This window comes from Biomphalaria glabrata, chromosome 5, assembly GCF_947242115.1.
Source record: "Biomphalaria glabrata chromosome 5, xgBioGlab47.1, whole genome shotgun sequence".
NCBI lineage: Eukaryota > Metazoa > Mollusca > Gastropoda > Planorbidae > Biomphalaria > Biomphalaria glabrata.
In genome coordinates, this window is record NC_074715.1 from 29,511,972 (window position 1) to 29,538,164 (window position 26,193).

The 26,193-nt window shown below is 38.5% G+C and overlaps 1 protein-coding gene across 6 annotated transcripts in view; it reads left to right on the top strand.

Annotated features, from left to right (window-relative positions):
- LOC106058494 (serine/threonine-protein kinase MARK1-like) overlaps positions 1 to 26,193 on the top strand; it is a 234,793-nt gene that overhangs the window by 34,724 nt on the left and 173,876 nt on the right. For all 6 annotated transcript variants that reach the window (XM_013215955.2, XM_013215941.2, XM_013215949.2 and 3 more), the window contains exon 2: positions 20,062 to 20,190. In XM_013215955.2, the coding sequence (XP_013071409.2) occupies positions 20,062 to 20,190 (129 nt within the window). The remainder of the gene's footprint in view (positions 1 to 20,061; positions 20,191 to 26,193) is intronic.

The following is a 26,193-nucleotide window of genomic DNA, read 5'->3' on the forward strand; positions in this document are numbered from 1 at the left end:
CTGAGGATAAAGTCAATAGCGATGAAGACTAAGTTTCTGAGGATAAGTTCAATAGCGATGAAGACTAAGTTTCTGAGGATAAAGTCAATAGCGATGAAGACTAGGTTTCTGAGGATAAAGTCAATAGCGATGAAGACTAGGTTTCTGAGGATAAAGTCAATAGCGATGAAGACTAGGTTTCTAAGGATAAAGTCAATAGCGATGAAGACTAGGTTTCTAAGGATAAAGTCAATAGCGATGAAGACTAGGTTTCTAAGGATAAAGTCAATAGCGATGAAGACTAGGTTTCTAAGGATAAAGTCAATAGCAATGAAGACTAGGTTTCTAAGGATAAAGTCAATAGCGATGAAGACTAGGTTTCTAAGGATAAAGTCAATAGCGATGAAGACTAGGTTTCTGAGGATAAAGTCAATAGCGATGAAGACTAGGTTTCTGAGGATAAAGTCAATAGCGATGAAGACTAGGTTTCTGAGGATAAAGTCAATAGCGATGAAGACTAAGTTTCTGAGGATAAAGTCAATAGCGATGAAGACTAGGTTTCTGAGGATAGAGTCAATAGCGATGAAGACTAGGTTTCTGAGGATAAAGTCAATAGCGATGAAGACTAAGTTTCTGAGGATAAAGTCAATAGCGATGAAGACTAAGTTTCTGAGGATAAAGTCAATAGCGATGAAGACTAGGTTTCTGAGGATAAAGTCAATAGCGATGAAGACTAAGTTTCTGAGGATAAAGTCAATAGCGATGAAGACTAAGTTTCTAAGGATAAAGTCAATAGCGATGAAGACTAGGTTTCTGAGGATAGAGTTAAACGATCTGCAACGTCTTTCTCCTGTATTTTATGCATTAAAAATGTCTGTCTGTCTGTCCTACGCAATCAATTGTTCGCTGCCTGTTCTGAAAATTCTGCTCTCACATTGCTACTCACGAACAACCATGTCCACTCCCTCTCCAAACTCGACCCCCACAGCCCAACTCCCACCCACACACACACACACCACACAGACATACACGTACTCACACACACACAGAAGAGTAAACGCTGGACAATTACGCGGCTACAAACTATAGAAACCAAGGCATGTCCGTCCACAACACTGGCCGCTCGCGTGTTCGCCAATGAGTGTATTCAGTGCTCAGCCCAGGAATGAAGAGAAGAAAAACGTCAGTAATTAATCCCATTCTCTACGTTAACAATGGCGCCTCGGCGTGGTGATGTTTGCCCACTGGAGCGTTAACGTTGCCTACCCATAATATTATATTGTGAGCTGAGGTGGGCGGACGGGGGTTCGGGGAGTGGTTGGTGAATTGATGAGTTTCATGACAGAGTCAGTCGTTTCGTTTTAAGCCTGTCATTAGTGACGTCATTGTTTATAGGGATACAGCTCTTTCTTTAGGACTAGTAAACAGCATATTCATTAGTGCAATGGCTAGGTATAATAGCTTAACCATGTCATTGAGCATAGATCTAGATAAATCGATAGGAGGGTCAACCTTCATCATATACAGCAATCACAGCATATCATAGACTTGTCAACATAGTTCAATTTTTTTTTAAATATTAAAAAGCAGTTTGAGTGGCCTGGCAAGTAAAATGGGAAGTTGTTAGTTCAGAGTCAAATAATAGCTCTTACGAAAAGTCATCAGACTCTTACAGGAGGAATGGTCTTTTTAGCGGGCCTCGAAAGGATAATAGCCGCTATTAGTTTTGTGTGGTCTCAGTCTGTCTGTCCTTCCGTCCTGTTTAGATCTCAAAAACTAGAGAGGATATTGAAAAACCGATATCATGATATTTTAGATCTTTAAAATTTCTGAAGCAACAGCTACTTTTTTGTTTTCAGAAACCGAAATTTTTTTTAAAATTAACTATGCAAACAGTTGTTGTTGTTTTTTTCCATAGAATCACACCATTTTATAATTTCACTATTAAATGTTTTCAAAAGAACACGAGGTGAGAAATCCGAATATTTTTAATACATTGATGCAATCGTTTTTTTTTTTTTAAATAAGTTTTTAACGTTTTACTATTACTAAATGAGGTTTTGTTTTGTCATACTAGCTACTTAAATTGTAAACAAAATATTTACTTTTGATTTACATATAAGTGGAATATATTTGAAAACAACAAATGAATGAGCAATGTTTCAGATGATGCACGTGAAGTGCAATGCACTATACCCTAACCCTAACCACAGTCAGACATTTAAAGCAAACAAGCAAGTTCCCCTTTCAGGCCATGCGGTCTATTGGGCAGATGATGTAAAGGTCATCTGGTTCTATGTCCCACGGTTAACGAAGGCGTCATGTGGCCAGCACAACGACCAATCGCCTTTACTTTTCCCAAAATAATGTCAGGTATCTATTAGAGCTGGGTGGTGTTAGAGGTTCGAAAATGTAAAATTCCAATATTCACCAGGATTCGACCCCGGAAACCTCCGGTTCGGAAGCCCAGCGCTCTTCCACTCAGCCACCGTGTCACCTACGTAGACATTTAACCAAAAGGAAAAGGTTTCTTGCTTGAGACCATGAATCAGAGATTGGCCTTTTACAAAACAATGAAATTAATTAGATAATCATTAAATAACATCAGTTAGGCCAAGTTCACGTTGAACTAAATCTTCCTAACTATCAGTTCATTGAATAGATATGACTATGAGCAATACAGCAGCGCCAGCACATCTCTGCTTTTTGTATCGACAGAGATACGTTGTAGTTGTTGATAGTTTGTAGTTCATAGTTTCTTATATTCTTGCTGAAAATGTTGAAACCTATATTTTTACCTGCCTGAGCCGACCACTTCGGGGGCCTATTTTGAGTTTGTGTTACCACACAAATTCGCTTTGTAACCTTGTAGGTTTTTTTTTTTATTGTGTTACTTGTTTCACGCAACTGTTGGTGTCAATCTTGACAAGTTTCTGATCACGCTTACGGGAGTGGGCTACCTGTAGCTCTTCCGCCTATTTTTAGAGTGGGCTACCTTCAGCTCTTCTGCCTATTTTTAGAGTGGGTTCCCTATAGCCCTCCTGCTTATTTTTATTATTTTTATTTTTATAGAAGTGAACTTATTTTCATTCTCTGGCACTGCCTGGGGTCGAGCTTTGTTAGAAGGAGACACAATTTATTGTAGTCCCCTACACAGTGTTCACTGAGGAATTTTCTGGTGATGTGGCAGGTCGGCAGCAGTACATCCCCTTGACAGGCAACGAGAATCTTCTTAGTGATGTTTAGGGCTTCCATTGTGTCTGCGACGCCAGCTGTCATTATATATAGCATTAGGTATAACAACAGGGTATATTGATATTTTACTTAATTTTCTTCTTCTTCTTCGTCTTCTTCTTTTATTATTATTATTATTATTATTAATCAGATTTCAATAAATACCACACACAAAAAAGATACATGTTTTTCTGTGTTTATGTGTGCGTGCTAATTTTTGTTTAGTTAATACATTTGTGTGTGTGTATGTGTATCTTTAATGATACGCGATTTGTCCTACCTTTGTTGATGTATCGATCGTATGCCTTCATACCTCTATATTGTGAGCTTTCCCTATTTAACAAAATTGATCTATTTTATATTTTATGTATACGGTTCATTTTAGTCTTAAGCTAATTTACATAATTAATTAGAATTAACTTAAAGTTGATCAAGTTCTGCTCCCTAAACCAACTTTTGTCTTCGATATGGCTTTCACATTTATCAGCACAGTTCTGGGCCTAACATCGCCGATGTGTAGCATTGGCTGGGCTATTTGTTTAAAAGGCAAGTCTAGTGCTTCTGATAGACCCATAGATTGAACTCATTGCATACCTAGAGGTCTGTGAAATAACATAGGAGGGTGACATTGGCGAGGTGGAGGGAGGGAGAGAAGAGATAAACTGAGAAGAAAGAATAAAATAACCTACATAGACATAGATAGAGCCCCAAATTTCCCCCACTCCTCTGCCCTTGGCCGCCTCTCCTCCCGCCTCTCTCTCTTTTCGTTCTTGTCCTTCAGAGAATTCCATCTCCACATAGTCTGAAGGATATTTCCCAAGCTTAGCCAAGTATTGATCCTGGAATAAATTATAGAAGAGCAGGATGAATGGTAAAGAATCAATAGGCGGCACATACAGCGAAGTAAGGGAACAAAGGGTTTGATTTATGGAGAGTAAGAATTAGAGAAGAGGACAAGAGAGAAGTCTGTAGATGGACAAGAGAGAAGTCTGTAGATGGACGGAGAGAAGTCTGTAGATGGACAAGAGAGAAGTCTGTAGATGGACAAGAGAGAAGTCTGTAGATGGACGGAGAGAAGTCTGTAGATGGAGGAAGTCTGTAGATGGACAAGAGAGAAGTCTGTAGATGGACGGAGAGAAGTCTGTAGATGGACAAGAGAGAAGTCTGTAGATGGACAAGAGAGAAGTCTGTAGATGGACAAGAGAGAAGTCTGTAGATGGACGGAGAGAAGTCTGTAGATGGACAAGAGAGAAGTCTGTAGATGGACAAGAGAGAAGTCTGTAGATGGACAAGAGAGAAGTCTGTAGATGGACGGAGAGAAGTCTGTAGATGGACAAGAGAGAAGTCTGTAGATGGACGGAGAGAAGTCTGTAGATGGACAAGAGAGAAGTCTGTAGATGGACAAGAGAGAAGTCTGTAGATGGACGGAGAGAAGTCTGTAGATGGACGGAGAGAAGTCTGTAGATGGACAAGAGAGAAGTCTGTAGATGGACAAGAGAGAAGTCTGTAGATGGACAAGAGAGAAGTCTGTAGATGGACGGAGAGAAGTCTGTAGATGGACGGAGAGAAGTCTGTAGATGGAGGAAGTCTGTAGATGGACAAGAGAGAAGTCTGTAGACGGACGGAGAGAAGTCTGTAGATGGACGGAGAGAAGTCTGTAGATGGAGGAAGTCTGTAGATGGACAAGAGAGAAGTCTGTAGATGGAGGAAGTCTGTAGATGGACAAGAGAGAAGTCTGTAGATGGAGGAAGTCTGTAGATGGACAAGAGAGAAGTCTGTAGATGGACGGAGAGAAGTCTGTAGATGGACAAGAGAGAAGTCTGTAGATGGACAAGAGAGAAGTCTGTAGATGGACAAGAGAGAAGTCTGTAGATGGACAAGAGAGAAGTCTGTAGATGGAAAAGAGAGAAGTCTGTAGATGGACGGAGAGAAGTCTGTAGATGGACAAGAGAGAAGTCTGTAGATGGACGGAGAGAAGTCTGTAGATGGACAAGAGAGAAGTCTGTAGATGGACAAGAGAGAAGTCTGTAGATGGACAAGAGAGAAGTCTGTAGATGGACAAGAGTGAAGTCTGTAGATGGACGGAGAGAAGTCTGTAGATGGACGGAGAGAAGTCTGTAGATGGACGGAGAGAAGTCTGTAGATGGACGGAGAGAAGTCTGTAGATGGACAAGAGAGAAGTCTGTAGATGGACAAGAGAGAAGTCTGTAGATGGACGGAGAGAAGTCTGTAGATGGACAAGAGAGAAGTCTGTAGATGGACAAGAGAGAAGTCTGTAGATGGACGGAGAGAAGTCTGTAGATGGACAAGAGAGAAGTCTGTAGATGGACAAGAGAGAAGTCTGTAGATGGACGGAGAGAAGTCTGTAGATGGACAAGAGAGAAGTCTGTAGATGGACAAGAGAGAAGTCTGTAGATGGACAAGAGAGAAGTCTGTAGATGGAGGAAGTCTGTAGATGGACGGAGAGAAGTCTGTAGATGGACGGAGAGAAGTCTGTAGATGGACAAGAGAGAAGTCTGTAGATGGAGGAAGTCTGTAGATGGACAAGAGAGAAGTCTGTAGATGGACGGAGAGAAGTCTGTAGATGGAGGAAGTCTGTAGATGGACGGAGAGAAGTCTGTAGATGGAGGAAGTCTGTAGATGGACGGAGAGAAGTCTGTAGATGGACGGAGAGAAGTCTGTAGATGGAGGAAGTCTGTAGATGGACGGAGAGAAGTCTGTAGATGGACGGAGAGAAGTCTGTAGATGGACAAGAGAGAAGTCTGTAGATGGAGGAAGTCTGTAGATGGACGGAGAGAAGTCTGTAGATGGACAAGAGAGAAGTCTGTAGATGGACAAGAGAGAAGTCTGTAGATGGACAAGAGAGAAGTCTGTAGATGGACAAGAGAGAAGTCTGTAGATGGACGGAGGAAAGTCTGTAGATGGACGAAGAGAAGTCTGTAGATGGACAAGAGAGAAGTCTGTAGATGGACAAGAGAGAAGTCTGTAGATGGACGGAGAGAAGTCTGTAGATGGACGGAGAGAAGTCTGTAGATGGACAAGAGAGAAGTCTGTAGATGGACGGAGGGAAGTCTGTAGATGGACAAGAGAGAAGTCTGTAGATGGACAAGAGAGAAGTCTGTAGATGGACGGAGGGAAGTCTGTAGATGGACAAGAGAGAAGTCTGTAGATGGACAAAAGAGAAGTCTGTAGATGGACAAGAGAGAAGTCTGTAGATGGACAAGAGAGAAGTCTGTAGATGGACAAGAGAGAAGTCTGTAGATGGACAAGAGAGAAGTCTGTAGATGGACGGAGAGAAGTCTGTAGATGGACAAGAGAGAAGTCTGTAGATGGACAAGAGAGAAGTCTGTAGATGGACGGAGGGAAGTCTGTAGATGGACAAGAGAGAAGTCTGTAGATGGAGGAAGTCTGTAGATGGACGGAGAGAAGTCGGTAGATGGACGGAGAGAAGTCTGTAGATGGACAAGAGAGAAGTCTGTAGATGGACAAGAGAGAAGTCTGTAGATGGACAAGAGAGAAGTCTGTAGATGGACAAGAGAGAAGTCTGTAAATGGACGGAAAGAAGTCTGTAGATGGACAAGAGAGAAGTCTGTAGATGGACAAGAGAGAAGTCTGTAGATGGACAAGAGAGAAGTCTGTAGATGGACAAGAGAGAAGTCTGTAGATGGACAAGAGAGAAGTCTGTAGATGGACAAGAGAGAAGTCTGTAGATGGACAAGAGAGAAGTCTGTAGATGGACGGAGAGAAGTCTGTAAATGGACGGAGAGAAGTCTGTAGATGGTCGGAGAGAAGTCTGTAGATGGACAAGAGAGAAGTCTGTAGATGGACAAGAGAGAAGTCTGTAGATGGACAAGAGAGAAGTCTGTAGATGGACGGAGAGAAGTCTGTAGATGGACAAGAGAGAAGTCTGTAGATGGACAAGAGAGAAGTCTGTAGATGGACGGAGAGAAGTCTGTAGATGGACAAGAGAGAAGTCTGTAGATGGACAAGAGAGAAGTCTGTAGATGGACAAGAGAGAAGTCTGTAGATGGACGGAGAGAAGTCTGTAGATGGACAAGAGAGAAGTCTGTAGATGGACAAGAGAGAAGTCTGTAGATGGACAAGAGAGAAGTCTGTAGATGGACGGAAAGAAGTCTGTAGATGGACAAGAGAGAAGTCTGTAGATGGACGGAGAGAAGTCTGTAAATGGACGGAGAGAAGTCTGTCTTTATCTAGTACACAGTGTCTCCATCTAGTACACAGTGTCTCCATCTAGTACACAGTCTCTTCATCTAGTACACAGTGCCTTCATCTAGTACACAGTGTCTTCACCTAGTACACAGTGCCTTCATCTAGTACACAGTGTCTTCATCTAGTAACAGTGCCTTCACCTAGTACACAGTGCCTTCACCTAGTACACAGTGCCTTCATCTAGTACACAGTGCCTTCATCTAGTACACAGTGCCTTCACCTAGAACACAGTGTCTTCATCTAGTACACAGTGCCTTCACCTAGTACACAGTGCCTTCACCTAGAACACAGTGTCTTCATCTAGTACACAGTGTCTTCATCTAGTACACAGTGCCTTCACCTAGTACACAATGCCTTCATCTAGAACACAGTGCCTTCACCTAGTACACAGTGCCTTCACCTAGAACACAGTGTCTTCATCTAGTACACAGTGTCTTCATCTAGTACACAGTGTCTTCATCTAGTACACAGTGCCTTCACCTAGTACACAATGCCTTCATCTAGAACACAGTGCCTTCACCTAGTACACAGTGCCTTCACCTAGAACACAGTGTCTTCATCTAGAACACAGTGTCTTCATCTAGTACACAGTGTCTTCATCTAGTACACAGTGCCTTCACCTAGTACACAATGCCTTCATCTAGAACACAGTGCCTTCACCTAGTACACAGTGCCTTCACCTAGAACACAGTGCCTTCACCTAGTACACAGTGCCTTCATCTAGAACACAGTGTCTTCATCTAGTACAGAGGTCTTCACCTAGAACACAGTGCCTTCACCTAGAACACAGTGCCTTCACCTAGAACACAGTGCCTTCACCTAGTACACAGTGCCTTCATCTAGTACACAGTGTCTTCATCTAGTACACAGTGTCTTCATCTAGTACACAGTGTCTTCATCTAGTACACAGTGCCTTCATCTAGTACACAGTGCCTTCATCTAGTACACAGTGTCTTCATCTAGTACACAGTGCCTTCATCTAGTACACAGTGTCTTCACCTAGTACACAGTGCCTTCATCTAGAACACAGTGTCTTCATCTAGTACATATGCTGTGTCTTTTTTTTTCCTTTTTTATTTTTTGACATATTTTCCCCTGTTTTGTTGCGACTGATCTAGCTAGTGGATCTATGGACTACACTTTTTATCCACTTTTACTTTTTAAACTATATGACTCTGTATTATTGTTCAACTTTCTAGTTTACTATTCTAATCATCAACCAAAGCTTATCTGTTACAGTCGTATCAATTCTGTTACGGAATTATTTCTTCTGTTGCAGGTTTATCAAGCGTACATATTTATTATATCTAGGTCAATCATGCATATCATCCAAACTAATTGATATAATTAGACTTAATCTAAACTTTTTTAAAATTATATTTTATGTTTTTCGGTAATTAGACAATGCTATCTAACATTTAGAGTGATGGTCAAACAAAATGCTTGGGGACGTCTCTCCTTATCCAAAAAAAAAAAACTTATGAAGTTCAGTTTTAAAAATCTAAACACAGCAAGCTGATCAAAATTCCGAAACTTTGCTTCCTTCAATCTAAATTTGTTTAATATACAATTTTGAGATCTATTCTTTTCATAACTTACATTGAACACCAGAAACTATAGGGCCGATGTCTTAATATTTCTCTCAAATCTTAAATGATTTCACAAGCATTGCCATGGAGCTCGAAATAAAAGCGAGAAAGTTGAACTTTAAAATGTGTTTCTATTTGGTTTGGAATTTTCTAAATTTTAGATTAAACTTCTTTTTTAAAAAAAATAGAATCTAGATTTAATCTAGATCTAGAGGACCCCCCCCCCCCAAAAAAAAAAAAAACCTACAAGAATGGAGCGTCTCATAACTACTCATAACCCTATAACCAAAAGAACTGCACATTTATAGCCAAAAATAAAGGGGCAGAATGGCTATATGGGCATGCGGGCAAATGCCAGGTAGCCCGGTACCCAGTTGGGCAGGTTGAGCCACTGAAAGGGCCACATGAATGCCAGTAAAATGTTTAAATATTTTTTAATATTCTCTTGACAGCAGCGCTTTGAGCGTAGTGATTTAAAAAAAATATTTTATACTTTAAAGCCTAATACTAATCTAAAGCATTGTTGTAAATACCCTACTTAAGGCCTTTATTTCTTATAGAGATCGACATTAGAGTTTGACTATATTCGGATGAATCTTTAAAGAGACAAACACCGTTCTAAGACATCCATGTCTAGATGTCCTATACGAACTGTTATTGGTTTGGTGGAACTGTCGCTGGATCTCAAGTAGCCGCTACCAAGTTGTTCACAAATTTCTTCTTCTTCGTTCTCATTGTTATGCTGGAGCGTTCAGATGACTAGACCAATAGATGAGATGAACTGCGCAGTGGTTTCCAAATCAGGGAGCTCTCCATATAGTTTTCTTTCTATTGGGGTGTTTTTGGGGCCAGTGTCTTATACGGGCCTCTTGGTAAAGAGAGCAGTTTTGGAGGACGTGGTCGGCATTCTCCGGTGATACTCCACATTGGCAGATTTCACTGGTTCCAATTTTGAGCTTCCGGTACATGTGTTGTCGCATTATGTTGTGTCCGGTCCTGAGTCGAAAGATTAGACGTTGATCTTATCGGGATAGCTTATAGTAAGCGTCATCTTTCTTGTGATTTGGATGAGAGCTCGTCCATTTCTCATTTATTTTATTTACAATTAATTTCTTCAATTCTTCTTGATAGAGTGCAGAGTTTATTAGTGAGTTAGTTCTCCCACTCTTGGTGAGTGTCAGCCTTCTCTTTCCTTCTAGTTGTATATGAGCTGGTATCCATTGAATAACAGTTTTTTTTTTTCGCTGTTGTTGTTGAGCTTTGTAAGTGCTGTTCTGAGGTTTTTAATATAAGAGGAATGCAAGCTTTGGAGGGTTGTTATCACATCACAAAAAATAATTATTACTTTGAACAATGTAGAAATGTGTTAATTGGAATCAAAATGCAAAAGAATCGAAAAAAGAAGGAGCAGAAAATAACAAAGAAAAAAGCAACTATTGCTAGAAACCTGTGCAAAAAAAAATGTAGTAAAATGATGAATGTTTTCTCGCCAGCACTAGAGACTCACCCACGTTATGATGATAGTATTTGAGAATGAACGGGCTCAGCGCGATGACAAATGTATAGACTTAGTTTGAAATACATAGAGGGTTTGCTAAAATATGAAATAATCTTGACAGCATTCGTTTTACTGAACGTAAGGATATTAAATTACCGTCAAGCAAGTGGACTTAATGTTCTGTTGTGTGTGTGGCTGGCTATAAGTTGCAGTCTAATTGGGTTTCCACTGTGTTGAGAAAGCAGTATTTGGCATTGTGATCAAAGTAAAATTCCCCCTTTCAGACCTTGCGATGTAAAGGGCAGATGATGTTAGGGTCATCTGTTTCTTTGGCCAATGGTTAACATGCAGCACTACTACCAACCGCCTTTGCTTTCCCCAGCTAAGGTCGGGTACCCGTTAGGGTTGGGTGGACGGAGGGGCGTTAAGGGAGATTCTGAAATTCAAAATATAAGGTACGAATTGCCTTCCGAATTTCCGTGAAGGGATTTTACCTTGTAGTGATTTTACCGTGTAGTGATTTTACCGTGTAGTGATTTTACCGTGTAGTGATCAGTTGTTGTTTTTTTTTAATTATTATCATTTCTATGAATTAATTAGGCTGCGTTTAAAGATAGGTTTGTAATATTGAGAGGCTGAGCCTAGTAACTTTGATTCTATGAGCCAACAGTTGATGTAAATGCCAGACTGACGAAGGTTTGTGATAGGCCTTGCAAACTTTGAGAGGCTGAGCCTAGTAACTTTGATTCTATGAGCCAACAGTTGATGTAAATGCCAGACTGACGAAGGTATGTGATAGGCCTTGCAAACTTTGAGAGGCTGAGCCTAGTAACTTTGATTCTATGAGCCAACAGTTGATGTAAATGCCAGACTGACGAAGGTTTGTGATAGGCCTTGCAAACTTTGAGAGGCTGAGCCTAGTAACTTTGATTCTATGAGCCAACAGTTGATGTAAATGCCAGACTGACGAAGGTATGTGATAGGCCTTGCATACGAGTTTAAATTTATCAATTTTGCCACTGTTAGATTTTATTAACATTCTCTATTTATATAAATAAACTATTTAAAGTAATATTGGTTTACAATAGAAATTTAATTCATTCCTAAAATTAAAATTTTATTAAAATAAATACAAAAACATTTTTGTTCTTGTAATATTTTTATAATGATGAATATAATAATCATTTTACTAATATTATTCTTTTTGGACTATCTACAGTTAAAAAACATTTATATCAAATAAAATTCAAAATTTTCTTATTAAAAAACTCACTGAGTTCTCTATGTCGTTGTACTAAGAAAAATTAAAAACCGAACGGTCATTTCTTCAAAGGTAGATAACTGTTGGAAAGGATGACATCTATTTTCAATACATTAAAGTATTACTAAATTTAGAATTTTTAAGGTCAAGTATAGTGTTAGCATTGACCTCACTTTTTTTGCTAATAATATTTTCAAACGCATAAAATGTTTTAATTCAGACAAAGTTCAACATTCTAAAGCAATATTTTACCTTACCTTTACCTTTACCTATCCCTTAGTCTGTTGGACCGTTGGGGCACCAGGCAAGATTTGTCGACCGTCTTTCTCCATTCCTCCCTTTTTTTGCCTTGTTCAGAACCTCTCTCAATGGCAGGCCTGTCCATTCTTTAATGTTGTCCTCCCATCGCTTTTTCTGTCTGGCTCTTCTTCTTTTCCCTGGCACTGTTCCCTGAATGAAGGTATTTGCGAGCCCCGTAGATCTTGTAATGTGGCCAAAGGTTTTAAGCTTTCGTTTTTTCACAATAGTAAGCAGGTCGTCATGAGCTCCGATCGCTACAGTAACCCTGTCTCTGATTTCTTGGTTTGTGATGCGGTCTTTGAATGTGATGCCTAGGATCCTTCTGTAGCATCTCAATTCCATTGCTAGGATCCTCCTCTCAAGCTCTGCATTCAACGTCCACGACTCACAAGCATATAAAAATGTGGCCATGACCAGAGAGCGCATCAGTCTAATTTTGGTGCCGAGGGCTAAGCCCTTATCTTTCCATATTATTTTAAGTTTTGAAAGGGCTGCTGTGGACTGTGCTATTCGGGCCAATAATTCGGGTTTTGTTCCCTCATCTGAGACAATAGCTCCGAGGTATTTGAAGCTGTTAACACTAGTTAGCTTTTCACCTCCAATACTGATGCCTCTTTTAAAGCCCTGATGGCAATTAAAGCAATAAAGCAATATTTACACAATTTGAATTTAAAACTTGTAGATTTATCTTTCAGAAAGAAATTTAATTCAAAGTACATATGAATATCCTTGAATTTCGTTCACCTTGATTGTCGTGTGGCACTTGCGTAGAACGTTGACTTTCGTACTAAAGGTACAGAGTTCGATTCTTTGTGCCGGAATTTTTCTTAAATTAAGTTTTTTATTCATATTATTTTATTAAAAAATAACCCAAAATAACCCTGTGCTTACTAATTTTATCTTTTTTTATATATTTTATCATCATCTGACCCTTAAATGGTGTCTCTAGGATGCTGTTACGGTTAGTGTAACAAAATTTCTTCACTCTTCCCAATTAGAAGCTTTTCTTAGCAGAAATCAAGAGAAAGGCAGGTCCATTGTTTGACGTCGATCATCTAGCATTTCTTTGTCATCTTTTGACTTTTGTACCTTAATTAGAAATGATTTGGACAGCGAGTCGTGTTCAACAATATGACCGATCCAGCTTTGAATGTTTTCAATTTGAATATGAAGTACATCATTACATGTATATGTTAATATGGTCATAATAAGAGATTCACCCTTCCAAGTGTTATACTTCATTCATTTAGCAATAGAGCTTATTGTATAGTTTCAGAATAATCAAATAAATTATCTATACAGCAAAATACTTTCGATGCATTACTAAACTTTACACAATGCTTTTAAGGACAGTTATAATTGGATACCGATCCTATAGCATACAATTTTTGGCCGCATTGTACAGAAGTGCCAGGGCAGATTTTGATACCCAGTCCACCATTGCATACATACCAATAGCATAAGATTTATTTTCCTTTTTCTTTATCAATTAAATTAATGATTCTCCTTAATTTATTAATGAATGGGTTACACTTGATTGATTCATGTTTTGCTAGAGACAATGAATAATTGCGTAAAGTTTCAACTTGATCCAAGACTGGGAAGTGGGAGAAATAAAGTGTACAAAATGTGTACCAGACAGACAGACTAACGGAGTGAGTTGAAATAAGCTTTCTAAAAATCCACTTACAATGCTGTCTTTGACATCGTTGACTTGGTTTATTGTTATTTAGCTCCATACTTTCTCCAGCCTTCCTCTTTTTACTGTCTTACGTTTTCCTTTTAGTCTCCTTTTATCGCTTCCACATTTCTCCATACCGTCTATTCTTCTTTTTCTTCGATGCATTATTTTCTTTCTTAAAGAATGTAAACCGGGTCTTGAAATGCAAGAGTAGCCTACTGACATTTCTGTGTTTGAATATTTATCGCGAAAATCCCAGAGTTATGTGCTCTTTGATTTATTAGATCCCGTTTACGTTTTGAAGCAATAAAATAAGGAAAGAGAATAAAAAAGTAAAAAGAGAGAGCGATATGTAGAAATATGGTGGCAATAAAATGGAAACTAAAACATAAAACTAAATTGATACTTAATTTACTAAGGAAATAATCTTTGCTAGCCGCTAAGTGCAATAATAAGACAAGCTCGTATCCATTAAAATATTTTTTTGTATTTCTCTTTTCCCTTTGAGCGTGACCAGTTCGACAAGAAAACGTCCCGGTTATGTTCCGACTAAAAAACAATTCAACACGTTATGATTTTGTCTTTGTGTATGCTAAAGACTTGTATTACCTCTAGTCAATTCTACAGTTACAAAACACTCATTCTTCTATCTTCAAAATGATCTCACGTCCGTGCACAATAGTTAATGCTCATTAAAGCGATTAGAATTGTCAGATCATTAGTTTAGTTTCATGTCGCCAATCCCATAATTACATTGTACTGTTTCGTGTAAACACAAATATTAATTGACATCAAGTTTTTGCTAAAGTGCTGCCAGCAATCTGTAGGCTAGTGCGGACAGCTTAAAAACAAAAAAGCACGCTAGTTTAGCTTGGCACGGTCAAGGTTTCAGCTCAGCAGCCAAAAGCTGGCCTAGAAGAAGTGTTTTAAATGCTACTCGTACATTGTCTAGGTTTTATTTTCAATATTTCTCTATTCTATGTGTGATCCTGTTCTAGTTCCGAAGTCAAATTATTTCCCTTTAGAACAAAACCAAAACCTTAAGGACATAAATGAGCTTTTCATAGAAACTTTACACAACCTAAGTTTAGATCAAATCATTAAAAAGCCAACTAGATTAAACAACACATTAGATCTCTTCTTAACCAACAGACCTGGATTAGTAGTTGATTATGATATTATCACTGGTCTATCAGACCATGAGATCATAAAAATACACAGTCAGATAAAAGCAGTAGCCAATACAAAACCCAAAAGAAAAATCATACTCTGGAATAAATGTAACCTAACACAACTACACCAAGCTGCATTAAACTTTCAACAAACATTCTTATTAGAAAAAGACATTAACCAACCAGTCGATGACCTCTGGAATTTCATTAAAAACCATCTTAAAAGCATTATAGAAAATCATATACCAACTAAATACATATCAAACAAAATAAATAAATGCCGGTTTAATAATAGACTAAAGAAGCTTTGTAAACAGAAGGAAAACCTATACAGAAAATTTAAAGAAACTAATGCAGAAAGAGTTTACAAAAAATATATATAAATTAAACACTTAACCCAAAAAGTAAGCAGACAGCTGCAGAGTGAATACATAAACAATGTAAAATCTAAAGATAACAACAAAAACCTATGGTCATACATTAAGTCTAAGAAAATGGAAACAACAGGCATAGCACCATTAAAAGATGAACATAACATAATACATAATGATAATGAAACTAAAGCAAACATCCTAAACAAATACTTTGCATCAGCATTCTCAGCCCCAGGAGACAAAGACATATTACTGAATTTGAACCAAGTAAACAACATAGAAGATATAGTAGTACAAGAAAATGGAATTCAAAAACTATTAGCCAACACCAAACCAAATAAAGCTTCTGGACCTGATGGTATTCCAGCTAGATTACTCAAAGAACTAAGCAATGAGCTAGCCCCAGTGTTCAAAATACTCTTTCAGGCTTCACTTAACCAGGGCAGAGTACCAAAGGACTGGAAAGAAGCCAATGTCACCCCACTATTTAAAAAAGGAGACAAATCTGACCCAGGAAACTACAGACCAACATCACTTACCAGCTACACATGTAAAATCCTAGAACACATAATATGTAGCAACATCATAAACCACTTAGACAAACATAATGTCCTCACACCATACCAACATGGCTTTAGGAAATATAGATCATGTGAAACACAACTAATAGGACTAATTGATGATTTTTCAAAAGGTTTAGATAATAGTGAACAAATAGATGCTATTTTACTAGATTTTTCTAAGGCTTTTGACAAAGTTCACCACCATAGTTTGCTTAAAAAAATTAAAATATTTCGGCATTAATGGTCCACTGCATCAGTGGATTAAAGATTTTTCTGATAGGGAGAGAACAAACTGTAATAATAAATGGCTCTAAATCAACACCGTTAACAGTAAACTCAGGTGTACTTCAAGGAACAGTCTTGGGTCCACTACTATTTTTAATTTACATAAATGATTTACCAAATTGCATTACTTCAGGAACAAAAGTCAGATTATTTGCAGACGATTGCATAATATATAGAACAATAAAAACAACACAAGACACAGATATTTTACAAAGAGAATTAGATGAATTACAGAAATGGGAATCAAATTGGAGCATGTCTTTCCACCCAGAAAAATGTCAGTTGTTAAGAGTAACAAAAAAACTAAAACAAATTAATTCCACTTATCTTATTCATGGCAAACCAGTAACACAGACTAAAAACTCAAAATACCTAGGTGTTATAATAAATGAAAAACTGTCATGGAATCCACATATTGATGAAACTACAAAAAAATCAAACAAAGCATTAGGATTTATTAAAAGAAATTTCTATAAATCAAATAAGAACATAAAACTAAAATGTTATTTAACCTTGGTTAGGCCAATAATAGAATATGCATCCTCCGTTTGGGACCCCTCAACTCAAGAAAACATTAAGAAACTGGAACAGACACAAAATAGAGCAGTGAGATTCATAACAAACGAATATTCACATTTGACTAGAGTAACACCTTTAGTAAAATCACTAAATTTAGAAAGCCTTCAGGACAGAAGACTCGAAAGTAAAGTAGCAATCATACATAAAACACTGAACCATAATCTTCAAATACAAAAACAAAATTTAAAAAATACTCTGAAAGACACAAAGATAAAGGCACATTCCTCGTCCCATATGCTAGGACAAATTTGTACAAATACCCCTTCTTCCCTAGTGCTATTAGAGCATGGAATGGGTTGCCTGAGCTAGCCAGGAAAACCAGTGACTTGGCAGAATTTAAGTCATTGGTTAATATGCATGACTAAATGCATGACGCGTAGGACATAATCATCTTCTTTTTTGAAGTAACGTGAGTATTATATAAGATAATTCCTTTGTTTCTTCAAGCTTGGAACTGCTTCAAGCTTGTCTAGAAAACATTCCGAACAGTTTCGTTTTCGGGTATTTCCGGAGACTAGTTTCTCAGCAAATTGAATTGACATAAATGTATCGATGATGTGTCTGAGACTGAGCCAGAATTGATTAGCTTGTAAGTTACAGGCTTGTCTTCAAACAAATCTCTCATCTATTACTACTGTGACCTTCGGACTAGATACCGAAAGAACGTTGGGAACATTGTTGTTTTTGGCATGCTGTATTTATTTTTTTAAACTTATGTAATACAAGTGACATTGATGTAAACTCATAAAATTTGTACACACAGCCTACAAGAACATCACAAACTGAGTACACACAGCCCGGGCATGCTAACCTGCCTTATAGTGGCGCCCGGGTGGAAACGATCGTAGGAGGAAACGATTAGGCTAAAGGGTAGCAAAACAAGACTCCCGTGAGGGTGCCTAAGGGGGAGCGAGAGCATCCTCATTGCACTGCGCGGAGTTGTAAAAAAGCTCCCACAACCTTGTCACAATCCTTAACCCTAACCCTAACCCTAGCCTACGAAAACATCACAAACTGAGTACACACAGCCTACAAGAACATCACAAACTGAGTACACACAGCCTACAAGAACATCACAAACTGAGTACACACAGCCTACAAGAACATCACAAACTGTGTACACACAGCCTAAAGGAACATCACAAACTGAGTACACACAGCCTACAAGAACATCACAAACTGAGTACACACAGCCTACAAGAACATCGCAAACTGTGTACACACAGCCTACAAGAACATCACAAACTGAGTACACACAGAATACAAGAACATCACAAACTGAGAACACACAGCCTACAAGAACATCACAAACTGAGTACACACAGCCTACAAGAACATCACAAACTGAGTACACACAGCCTACAAGAACATCACAAACTGAGTACACACAGCCTACAAGAACATCACAAACTGAGTACACACAGCCTACAAGAACATCGAAAATTGTGTACACACAGCCTAAAGGAACATCACAAACTGAGTACACACAGCCTACAAGAACATCACAAACTGAGTACACACAGCCTACAAGAACATCACAAACTGAGTACACACAGCCTACAAGAACATCACAAACTGAGTACACACAGCCTATAAGAACATCACAAACTGAGTACACACAGTCTACAAGAATATCACAAACTGTGTACACACAGCCTACAAGAACATCACGAACTGTGTACACACAGCCTACAAGAACATCACAAACTGTGTACACACAGCCTACAAGAACATCACAAACTGAGTACACACAGTCTACAAGAACATCACAAACTGAGTACACACAGTCTACAAGAACATCACAAACTGAGTACACACAGCCTACAAGAACATCACAAACTGAGTACACACAGTCTACAAGAACATCACAAACTGAGTACACACAGCCTACAAGAACATCACAAACTGAGTACACACAGTCTACAAGAACATCACAAACTGAGTACACACAGCCTACTAGAACATCACAAACTGTGTACACACAGCCTACTAGAACATCACGAACTGTGTACACACAGCCTACAAGAACATCACGAACTGTGTACACACAGCCTACAAGAACATCACGAACTGTGTACACACAGCCTACTAGAACATCACGAACTGTGTACACACAGCCTACTAGAACATCACAAACTGTGTACACACAGCCTACTAGAACATCACGAACTGTGTACACACAGCCTACAAGAACATCACAAACTGTGTACACACAGCCTACTAGAACATCACGAACTGTGTACACACAGCCTACAAGAACATCACAAACTGTGTACACACAGCCTACTAGAACATCACGAACTGTGTACACAGCCTACTGTTACTCTGGTTGTTACAAAGTTAAAACTTTATCAACAAGTCTTGTAAATGGTCTCATGGTCAGGGAGATTCTGCATTGCCTGATGTATGGCATCATCGTCTTGTTGTTGGACCGTTGGATCTGACCATTTTTCCTCCATGTTTTCTGTTATCCCTACATTTTCAACTACTGGTTCTGTCCATTTATCGATGTTGTTTTCGCTTCGTCTGTCTGTCTTCTTTCTTAAAGGGAAACTCCGATGGTTTTTCAAATTTGATTTATTGACATATTTGAATTCTGCGTCAAAAGTTGTAGTAGTAAACATTTTACCATTTTTATTTAAATGCTTAGAAACATTTATATTTGATAAATTAGTCCGAAAAATCGGTGTTCTTTGAGTTTTTGTTTTTTAGGTTAGGCATACGTCACTTCCATCAACAATACTGAAAAGAAAACTAGATTTAACCAATCGTATCGCTTCATTCTTACGGGCTCTTGGGCTTAGTGACGGCCTATTCCAGAGCTATGGTACAGTTATAAATATATGTATAGGTAGATCTAAAAGCATTAGGATAAGCAACTCTATTAAAAAAAAAGTAACATTTTCATTTAAGCCTCTCCCTTTCCCAAGAAGTAAATAGATCGTGTGTCTGACTGATTCGAACAAACTGGTCAGTGTAAGGCTAGTCGAGACTACGTGTAGTCGGTCAAGACAAGACAACCAAGCGATAGTGTTTGTTGTGTGTTGAGTGGTCAGGCGAGAAAATACACACTGCCGTGGTTAGTCAAGCATGTAAATCTACTTTTAATACGCATTTTTTCTTTGTCTACAAGATCCTAGATCTAACTGCATAGACAAAGATATATTTCTTTTACGAGAATGTTAACTTTGCTGTATGGTCTCCCGTTATACTATAAGTCAATAGATTAACTGTCTTTCAGACGCTTGACTCAAATCAAGTTTTGTAATATGTCTTGAAGACACCTGTCTCAAATCAGGTTTTGATCTCTCCCCAGGTGGCCATCAAGATTATTGACACGCGAAAATTGAAGGAGGAGTACCAGAAAAATAATGTCCAACGGGAGTCCAGAATCCTGGGACAGCTGAGACACCCTAACATTGTCAGGCTATATGAAACACTCAAGGTCAGTTCTGCTTTTATCTTCCTCTAAAACATTGTCAGGCTTTTTAGTTTCCTCTCAAACAATCAGTCCAATAACAGTCATCACCCGCGCTCATTACAATTTTTTTTTTCCTTTCTTTGGCATTTTATTCCTAAAAAATCGATATTTTAATTTTCCAATAACGACATAGATCAATGAAAGCTAAGCCATAAAAATAATTTTTACGTGAGTGATTTGAATGAGTTTGACATGAGTGATTTGCATGAGTTTTACTTGAACGATTCTAATACGTTTGACATGACTATTTCAATGAAACAAATACAGTTGGGTTGAATTTTATGCCTGGTGGAATAAGAAGGCGGGAAGAAATGCCTGGTGGCATTGAAATGTGCACTTATGTATTTTCTGAGCCGAAAGGCTCTTCGAGAAAGTTCATTAAGTTAACTTGTAAACAGAGTGACAGGCTATTCTCGATTGGACATCTTGTTGAAACTACTGGACGTCTGCGTTAAGGCCTTTGAATAGAGTGGCCATTGCTGGGGACAACTGTATTATAGATAGTGGAGAGCTTACGTCAATTACCACCCACCAACAACAACCTTACTGAACTTCACATAATTATGCACCTTTTGCGTTTGTTTGTCAAATGTATAGAGGAAGTAGTATTAACGTGATTTCAATTTCTTTGTTATTCTCTAACTGTAACATTGGCACAGTTTTCATTCAGTAGTAAATACAACTTATAACATCAAGTTCTAATGACATGAAGTTCTAATTGAAGGCTTTGGCCAAGAATGTTGAGACAAAGTGTCTAACTCTTTGACACATTTAAGGATCTATCAAAGTGAATAGAAATAATAGCTCCATTTCTACAAATAATTATGCGAATGTAAGCCTACTTGTGAATGACGCCTAGCCTACAAAGAAAACTCACAGCCACGAGCCACTCGTGAGAATGTGCGCACTATTAAGACCATTGTACCTCCATCCAGTTACTAGCATCACACCAATGACCTAGTGACCTCTGATGAAGGAACTAATCAGCCAATCATTTTGCTCCCTCTCGGCGTCATATCCAAGCTTAACTACATGTGACCTCACTTCCGGAATCCAATTATAGCGTGAACCGTCTTGGGGCCAATGATTAGTTGCTCTTCCTCAGCTCTGGGCCCCACGGTTTGGTCACCTCGCGTGACAAGATAGGACCTGGCAAGATTACTGATCAATGTGGCCATTCTCGTTCCTGATGCTTTGACCTCCCTTGAGGTCATCAACGGACACCATGGACGGTCTTTGTTTTTTTCCTTTCTTTTTCCGTCAGAAAGTATTATTACTATTCCAGTAGCTTTGACTATCTTCCGGGACTCAGACTTTTGTAATAACCACCTTTGTTGGTATATTTCGGACAAAGTGAATGATAAATGTAGCTTATTTCTCTTTTTTTTTGTTAGTCTTAGTCTTAAAAACAAAATTACACCATTCAGAGAAAATATTAATTTAGTCTCATTTTACACAAGCCAAGCACTCTTGTATACATTCATTGACACATGAAATGCGTAGGACGTAATTATTTTTTTTTAAGTAACGTCTGTAAAATATAAAATAAGATAAGATATCAACTTATTTCACTCTTTCTTATAAAAAGTACCATCCTGTCTCACCCACAAACCTACTGACTGCCTGGTGTTATGGAGTGTGTATATGTGTTTCTATGGTGATGGTGGGAATATGTTAGCGATTGGTTATGAATGATGCAAGATAGGTGTCGTCATTGGTCTTAGTTAAAACAGACGACTTCAGAACCAGAGGCTAAAAGGTTGTGTTATTATGGTGAGATTTTGTTGAAAAATATTATTACTAAATTCCAGTATATTTTTTTCAAAAATCATATCAACTTGATTTTGTCTATATTATTATAAAAGTTATACTTGGTATTGTTCACAAAGAGATCACTCATGTTATTTTAAGTTTTATAAGAAAAGATGCATTATGCCTAAAGCGGTTCAGTTATCTACCAGCAGTTTGGTCCTTTCAAAAATTGTAGTTTCTAGGCTCTAATACTCTGATACTTGGTCATTGTACGTCCAACAAATGTAGATCTAACTGACACGGATATTCACCAGGAGCTGGTTCATCTTTAAAGATCATTCTCTACAGGGAATGCTGTCCCTTTTTTTTTCTTCTTGTATATTCTTAGAAAAATACGATCCTTGTTAATTATTTTCTCTTTGATTCTGATTTTTGGCTAACGAGGTACTAACATGGGTAGCACAAAGACCTATTATCTTTACTTCTCCAGGTCATCAGTAAGACCTACTACCTTTACTTCAACATGTCATCACAAGGACCTACTACCTTTACTTTAGCAGGTCATCACTAAGACCTACTACCTTTACTTTAACAGGTCATCACTAAGACCTACTGCCACTACTTCAACATTTCATCACAAAGACCTACTACCTTTACTTTAACAGGTCATCACAAGGACCTACTACCTTTACTACCTTTACTTCAACATGTCATCACAAAGACCTTCTGCCACTACTTCAACAGGTCATCACAAAGACCTACTACCTTTACTTTAACAGGTCAGCACAAGGACCTACTACCTTTACTTTAACAGGTCATCACAAAGACCTACTACCTTTACTGCAACATGTCATCACAAAGACCTTCTGCCACTACTTTAACGTACTACTACAAAGACCTACTGCCTCTACTTCTGCAGTTAACAACTTGGACTTGTTACCTCGATAGTGGTATATATTTCATTTTGAAAAGTATTGATTCCATAACAATGCACTAGTTTCGTTTGTAATGTGCGACGTCTGGAAAACACAGGAATAATCTTGCGATGACGTCATAGAGGTGAGAAAAGGGGACAGAAGACGACTTAATGGATGCACGTCAGAGTAGTGCTATTTTTAGCTTGGCTTATGGACATAAAAATATTTCAGATGGTTTGCATCACACGACTGGACACAGTTATACTTTGAAACTCTTCTATTTTTGAAATCACATTTGTTAAGGAACGCTTGGTCTTCTAGCGATACAAGGTTCTCAAAACATCGATCTCAAGCCCAAATCATCACATGTGATTCACGGTCACAGCTGTTTACATATACTTCTGTCATAAAAGCGGTTATTTTGAGACGTCATACCTTTTCAAATGCAGTGTCCACCAAGCAGTGGTTCTCTCAACCCTTCTATATGGATCCGAGGCAGGGGTACTAAGGGATACTAAGGGATGCTAAACAACTAAAAGACTTCTTGAACACTTGCACCAAAGATGACTGCGCTTCACCATGGACAGGTCGCGGGAGACACATAAGACACCAAAAGGAACTATGTTGCCGAAGACAGACGTGGACGACGAATAGAACCTAACTGAAGCAAAGGCAAGTAACGCTCCTGTCTGCACTCGGTGTGGCTACATACGTAGATCACAGCTAGAACTGCGCCACCTACGTAAAATAATGCAGATAATCTTCGGGCTGAAAGTTTTAGTATTACTCCTCAAATATATATGATTCAGAACCATTTGTCAGACGGTTTATTGTAGTCAGTATTGGGAGAATCACTTTTCGATGGTTAATGCTGTACTGCCCTTTGGGGATGATTGGTTTAAAAACATTTCCCTGCACTCTACTTCCAGAACGGCCTGTTGAGGCCAATAGTTTGAGAATCCTTTGTTTGTTAGACATTCACTGCCCAGCAGCACGTGACTGACAGTCTGCGTACACTTCTGCTCATTAATTGATATTCATCACTGTTCACCATCTTACATTTGGAAAGGATTTGAAAAATCTATTTTTAGAAGAATAAGAATTAAATCTCTCTCTCTCACACACACACACACGCGCGCACACAAAGTCGAGAGAGCTACTAATGTTTGCTCATTAAAGAAATTGAAGAGCTTAAAATAACTTGATCATTAAAACACAACAAGTTTTGTTTTTTTTCCATTATTTTGTCAAAACGTTGTGTGTCTTTTTCTTTCCTTTTTCTAGAGACTAGCGAAACATTGAATTTTGAGCTTGTTACACACACACGCACACGCACACACACACACACACATATGTCTTAATGAGAAGACGAGGTGGGAAATCAATGTCTCTGTGTTGATGTAGACTTTGAGGGCAAACATTAGATCTCTCAATACAATCAACGGAAGACAATGTCTCAGTGTTGGTGTAGACTTTGAGGGCAAACGTTAGATCTCTCAATACAATCAACGGAAGACAATGTCTCAGTGTTGATGTAGACTTTGAGGGCAAACATTAGATCTCTCAATACAATCAACGGAAATCAATGTCTCTGTGTTGATGTAGACTTTGAGGGCAAACATTAGATCTCTCAATACAATCAACGGAAGACAATGTCTCAGTGTTGGTGTAGACTTTGAGGGCAAACGTTAGATCTCTCAATACAATCAACGGAAGACAATGTCTCAGTGTTGGTGTAGACTTTGAGGGCAAACGTTAGATCTCTCAATACAATCAACGGAAGACAATGTCTCAGTGTTGATGTAGACTTTGAGGGCAAACATTAGATCTCTCAATACAATCAACGGAAGACAATGTCTCAGTGTTGATGTAGACTTTGAGGGCAAACATTAGATCTCTCAATACAATCAACGGAAGACAATGTCTCAGTGTTGATGTAGACTTTGAGGGCAAACATTAGATCTCTCAATACAATCAACGGAAGGCAATGTCTCTGTGTTGATGTAGACTTTGAGGGCAAACATTAGATCTCTCAATACAATCAACGGAAGACAATGTCTCAGTGTTGGTGTAGACTTTGAGGGCAAACATTAGATCTCTCAATACAATCAACGGAAGACAATGTCTCAGTGTTGATGTAGACTTTGAGGGCAAACATTAGATCTCTCAATACAATCAACGGAAGACAATGTCTCAGTGTTGATGTAGACTTTGAGGGCAAACATTAGATCTCTCAATACAATCAACGGAAGACAATGTCTCAGTGTTGATGTAGACTTTGAGGGCAAACATTAGATCTCTCAATACAATCAACGGAAGACAATGTCTCAGTGTTGATGTAGACTTTGAGGGCAAACATTAGATCTCTCAATACAATCAACGGAAGACAATGTCTCAGTGTTGATGTAGACTTTGAGGGCAAACATTAGATCTCTCAATACAATCAACGGAAGACAATGTCTCAGTGTTGATGTAGACTTTGAGGGCAAACATTAGATCTCTCAATACAATCAACGGAAGACAATGTCTCAGTGTTGATGTAGACTTTGAGGGCAAACATTAGATCTCTCAATACAATCAACGGAAGACAATGTCTCAGTGTTGATGTAGACTTTGAGGGCAAACATTAGATCTCTCAATACAATCAACGGAAGACAATGTCTCAGTGTTGGTGTAGACTTTGAGGGCAAACATTAGATCTCTCAATACAATCAACGGAAGACAATGTCTCAGTGTTGATGTAGACTTTGAGGGCAAACATTAGATCTCTCAATACAATCAACGGAAGACCTTAGAAAACTATTGGCTTATGAATGATATTAAATGTCGTTCTTTCATTAGTAATTAATACAGAAACAATTCATCTTGTCGTCCGTACATCATATTTTGAAGATGTTCATTAGAAGAAATGGGAGGCGCAGTGGCTGAGTGGCAAAGCGCTTGGGTGTCCCGAGTTCGAATCCTAATGAAGACTGGGGATTTTTACTTTAGGGATCTTTAGGGTACCTTGTGTCCACCCAGCTCTAATGGGTACCTAACATTAGTGAAGGCGGCTGGTCTTCGTGCTGGCCACATGACACCCTTGTTAACCCTGGGCCACAGAAACAGATGACCTTTACATCATCTACTCCATAGATCACAAGGGGAACTTTACAGTAGAAGGACTGATGCCAAGTGATATATCAAAATGTATGATGTGAATACTTTCTTATTATCAATAGTAAAAGACTAAATCATTGTTGTTGATATTGTCAAATGATTCGTTTTTATGAATAAATAATAGTCATTGTCATTATTA